General features: G+C 52.2%; 2 protein-coding genes across 2 annotated transcripts in view; both read left to right on the top strand.

Moving 5' to 3' along the window:
* LOC115235517 (cyclin-dependent kinase 5 activator 1) overlaps positions 1-124 on the top strand; it is a 16,402-nt gene extending 16,278 nt beyond the window's left edge. Inside the window, exon 5 of the mRNA XM_029807366.1 lies at positions 1-124. The gene's annotated coding sequence lies outside the window, so the exon portion shown is untranslated.
* Positions 125-170: 46 nt separating this feature from the next.
* Positions 171-5,061, top strand: LOC115235516 (chromosome alignment-maintaining phosphoprotein 1-like). The gene has a single exon (XM_029807365.1). It carries the CDS (start codon positions 181-183, stop codon positions 2,074-2,076), a length of 1,896 nt encoding a protein of 631 aa, XP_029663225.1. The 5' UTR covers positions 171-180; the 3' UTR covers positions 2,077-5,061.
* Positions 5,062-5,449: the final 388 nt, after the last annotated feature.

The raw sequence follows: 5,449 nt of genomic DNA, 5'->3' as shown, positions 1-5,449 counted from the left end.
CGCTCTGACGATGGCCGTCGCGACGACGTGGAGCCGCTCTCGCAGCTTGACCCCACGGCATCGACCTCGACTTCGACCCCGACGTTGGCCCGCCAGCAGCAGCAGCAACCGCGTACTAGCCGCGACGATGACTTATTCTGTCCGTCGTGCGGCCGACGACGCCGCGAGGAGATCTCATGGATGATCGAGGATCTGGACGCCATCGAGCCGGCGCCGCTGGAGTCGCAGAGGACGCCGACGAGACTCTGCAGCTGCGAGGGGGTCGACGTTATCAGTCGTCACGAGCGCGGTCAGCTATGGAAGTTTCGCAGCACCGAGGTGAGATGGGGCACCAGCACCTTCCTGTCGCCCGACGATGCGATCTTGGATCTGAGGAGGCGCACCAGCGAGACCACGGAGTTCCGCTGGGAGCTCCATACCTCGAGCACCGATTTGGATCTCGCTAGAAAGACGAGGTGCAGTTGCCACAGCCTGACCCCGGAAGTGAAGAAACCGGAGGGAACGCAACGCGGCGATCTCAGGAAGCACCACAGCGCGGAAACGGACAAATGGTCTGACAGACCGGAGAATATGCTGATGCCGATACACGACCTAAGGAAGCACAGTAGCGACGACACGAGATTCGCGAGAGATGCAAAATGGCTGCAAGTGCCGGACGTGATGCCCAATCCGAAGCCCAAGTGCACTTGTCCCAAGGTGAAGACTCCGCCACCGCCGTCACCTATAGAACAGAAGGTGCTGGCGGCGGAGCCGGAGAAACCAGTGCAGAAGGAAGAGAAAAGACTGTACTATTCGAAATCTCTGACGCCCGACGAGTCAGCCGTGCCGTGGGAGAAACCGGAAATGAAAAGGCAAGTCAGCGAGGATCCGAGAGCCGTTAGGAAGGAAAAGTCGAGAGAGCGACCGAAGCTGGAGCGCTCCGCTCAGGTGAGAAGCGAGAGTTCCAGAAGATGGGGCTTCAAGGACAAGGAAAAGGATAAGGAAAAGGAGAAAATCATCAGTCCGGCGGAGAGCAAGAAGCCGTTACGAGCAAGATGGGCGATGAAGCCGCACGTCTCTCTGCCCGCCGAGACGAAAAAGTCGTCAAAGTGGTACAGGAGCCAAGACGAACCGAAGAGCAAGAGTCTACGCGAGCGGCCCAAGTACAGCATACGCAGGAGCATGTCACCGGAACCAGATCCGCGGCAGATGAACAGGCTGGAGAACAGGATCGTGCGACGTCTGATCTCACCGGAGATCAGCATCACGAGCACCAAGTGGGCACCCTACGAGGATTCGTCACCGTTACCGACTATCGGGATAAAGAAGCGCGAGCAAAAGCACATCAGCGAGATCAAGTGGACGCCGTACGACGAATCGCCGAGCGACATCCCGGTCGAGGTGATTGACGATAAGAAATGGTCACCCTTCCACAACGTCACCCCCCCGGATTGTCCGCCACCGGTGGCGGCTACCCCCATCAAGAGCGACGACGAGGACTTCCGGTGGCGGATCCTTAATCAGGTCGCGCCGTTCCCGCTCTACCAGGGCGGCTGGAAGGACGAGTCGCCGGAGAAGACACCGCCGAAGAAGATCACCACGCCGGAAGAACTGGGGACACCGGTCTGGTCGCCGATGGTCCCCGTCACGCCAACCAGCAAGCGGAAGAGTATCGCGCAGCCCCAGGATCAATCGCCGGAATTCTCGCCGACGGCGCGCAGACCCAGCAAGCCCCGACTCACCCGCAAAGGTGCGTTCAGAGCGAAAACGTCGGTCCCCGCCACCAATCCGTTGGAGGACAGACTGCCCCAGGCCGGGCCACCGCCGAAGATTACGCCGCCACCGATGGTGATGGTGCGCGCCGCTAGCGAGGACTCTAAACGGCAGAGGCCCCTGCTGACCAGGTCCAAGGCCCTGCTGGAGGTGCCGCACATAGACGCGACGAAGAGGTCGCTGAGCGAGGAGGGACCGCGAGTACGTCACCGCGAGCGCCCTAAAGTACCCACAAGAACTCGCAGCGAGGAGGTATCCAAGTACGACGATCCCTGGTTCAGATCCGAGTCGCCCGAGATGCGCGAATACGTCACGACAGTGTGACAGTAGCTTCCAGGAACCATCGCCGACGGCATTGGTCTCCATATTTCGTAACCGCTTAACTAAAGACAGCTCAGCATCGTGCGAGATTGCACGTATAAACGAAGATCGTGTTGTACAGCTTATATACGCGAGAGGAATTATTATTTTCTAATACATCCATATTATTATCGTGGTTTTATAAAGTTATCGAATAAAAACAATAAAAAAGAAATAAAATCGAACTGAAATAGAGCGAGATGACGACTGTTGAAAGAGAAGCTATTCGGGGAAGGAGGCGTCCGAAGGACTACGTTTCACTGTTCCCTCGCAAGGGCCTCACGAAGAATACCACATCTTCGAAACCACCTAAAAGACGAGACGGCGGGCCGGGGGACGAAAAGATGAACAAGGATCTGGAAAGGCAAGAAGAGATGAGAGTTTCTAATACGCGATCGTCCGCGCAATGGACGCTGTGAAAACTTCGTTGGCCTACACGAAGACTACGATGGAAAATATCGAAGGGAGAGGAAGCTGGAAAAAAATCACATCGACGAATCGACGATCATTGCCATGAGAAAGAGAGAGAGAGAGAGAGAGAGAGGAGCTAGAGGAATCGGACGGGAGTCGAGGGGTCAAGGGACTGACTATTAATTAAATAGCGTAATATATACGTGTGAGTTTTCTCGTCGCGCTCGTCGAGGAGAAGGCATTCATTCCTCCTCTCGTGCGCGATGAGCCTGAATGTTCTCAGCTCAAGACGACATGCAAACGATCGCGCTTGCGACCGGGCGGACGTCGCGAACTTTAGGGTGGAGCAAAGGGGAGAGGGGGTGGGAAAGAAAAATCCGGTTTGCGTCGCCCGGTGTGCGAGACGACGGTTCAATTGTAGCGCGTTGATTGATAGCCTCTAACGTAATTAGTATATAATACTAACGATTAAAGTATCGACTAGTAGGGATAATAACGATGACGTGAGTCTGTAGCGCGATTAAAGAGAGAAAGAGAGATGCGTCCGCGATTGAGAATCGAGCGAGAGAGATCCGCTCGATCTCGCGGATGGATCGTGCGCGAGATGCTAAGTATAAATTGGTGTATGTACGCCGCGTACATATATGCGTTAATTAAATGTAAAACATTTGTAACGTTCGCGAGTAGACGGGTATGCAAGAGGGGGAGAAAAGAGAAGGAAAATCGCGAAGATGATGCGCGTTTCGAGAGCGCATCGCGATGTCAAAGCGATCGAAATTGCCTCGTTCCAGGGGTAAATCTGATTCCCGAGCTGGATCCGCTCTCGATCGAGAGCCCCTCTCATCCTACAGCTCGGTATGAGGTCACCGACTCTCTTTGTTATTCGTTCTCACCTTTCTTGCGTTCTCTTTATATACGTGATATCAGCGAGATCGTCGAACGAGCGACTGATCGATTTCGTTCGTACGGACGACAATCCAGCGTGAATAGAGGAGAAATTGGGAGCGCATACATAAAAATAATATGTATGCGCCCCGTGTGTGCCGGTGCGTGCAATATTAATTAAGGACAGGTCGGTGGACAACCCGTGTACGAATAAATGGGGTACTAAGGTGGGGTGGAAAGCCGACAGATTTTAGGTATCCGTGGGGACGATCGGCTTGCGCGTGACTCAATCATTTCTCCCTTTTTTTTTTCTCCTTTTCTTTTCTTTTTTTATCCACTCGCCACGTCGCCGCTCGCGCGAGAATGTCTCGTCGCCCCCTCTTGGACTGGGGGAGGAGAGGGGGAGGGGGAGATGCCCCGCACGAACCTATCCCTTGTGAACTTTTCTATATCGCGTGTCTCGAGAACGACGAGGACTCGGCTCGTGATCACTGCTTAAGGGGTGCTCTCTCGCTTAGGTGCGTCCCTTATTAAGGACGCGTTAATTGCACACGAGCGACGACGTTGATCAGTTGGCGATTATCCGTTGCTGAGACACGCCGGCTCTCCGTTTTTCCCCTCTCGTCGGCGGATACGTCCGATCTCGTGTCGCGCGAATTTAGGCCGCCCTTAGGATATAATTAGGGCATAATTTTATTTTATTTTTTATTTATTTATTTATTTTTAGGATAATACCGTAATTAGCGCTGCGGGACAAATCGCTCATCCGATAAGTTTGTGCGCGGAATTTCGTAACAAGTACTTCACTCACTTTCTCTCTCTCTCTCTCTCTCTCTTTCTCTCCCTCTCTCTCTCTCTCTCTCTCTCTCTCTCTCCGAGAGCTCCCTTTCGTTTCCCTCTACTTTCATCGATCTCTATAATCGAACCACCGATCGATGAACGATTAGTGATATTACGACTAGCGATAGAAGTTAACTTGGGTATCCGTAACGAAGTATATCCGAAGAGAGGCCGTTACGTCGTTCGTTTACGTCTGCATTCCGTTCGGATTCCGCCTTGTGAGCGTCACGAGATCGAGCGCGATCGTCGGCGAACGTGCGTTTTTCTTAAGGGAAAGGATTTTCTTCTAAAGGAGAAGAAAAGGGAAACAGATCTCTCTCGCGTCGAGATAGCAGGAACAAAGTGTCAAAATAAAATGCAAAGATCGCGCAGCTCGCTTTGACGAGACGGGGCAACGGACCCTCCTCAGACGACTTAAGGGCTTAAGACTGATCCGCCCTACGATATCTCGCGGTTTATCCGGACGCGGGAAACTGGAACTTCGTGGCGAAAAACGCACATGGGGAGGGAATTGTCAAGCGGATGAGAAAACGCGATGCATTCGAGCGAACGCGCGGCTCGTCCCGCAAAGATTCCCGCTCACGGATGAGAGGGAATTATATTACACACACACATACATACATGCATTATGCGCTACATAGCCATTCGTTTCTCCACGAGAATTACATATACATATATATATATATATATATATACATAAAAATATAGTTTTCTCCCTCGTAGTGCGTACACATAGCAGTTTATTACAAGCGCGCGCGTACCACTGTATGATATTATATATAGCGTAAAAAAAAAAAAAACGCGCGCGCGAGATACTGTATCGAGGTAGGGGACAAGCGATGCTCACGGGAGATTCGTCGCGTTTCATTGAGGGGCTCCGGATGATTTTTGGGCGTCGCCGGATGAGGAGTGATAACGTGTGACTGACTCTCGAACGCGCGTTCGTTCGAATAGTATAATATAAAGCGAGAGATGACTCTAGGGTTTCACGTTTCGTGTGCGTGGACGCTATTACAGTATAAAAACAAATTGTGTATCCGTGCTGCCATTAGCGTTAAAGCGGGAAACGGAAGTGTGCAGTGACGTATGGGGACAAGCCAAAGTATATAGTTAAAATACACACACGAATTTATGTCCACGAAGAGACGACACACTTATATATACGTATAGAGAGAAAGGAAGAGAGAAAGAGAGAGAGAAA

Source organism: Formica exsecta, unplaced genomic scaffold (genome assembly GCF_003651465.1).
Source record: "Formica exsecta isolate Colony F162 unplaced genomic scaffold, ASM365146v1 scaffold224, whole genome shotgun sequence".
Classification (NCBI taxonomy): domain Eukaryota; kingdom Metazoa; phylum Arthropoda; class Insecta; order Hymenoptera; family Formicidae; genus Formica; species Formica exsecta.
Note: the sequence above shows the minus strand (reverse complement) of the source record. Positions and strands in the feature narration are given on the sequence as shown.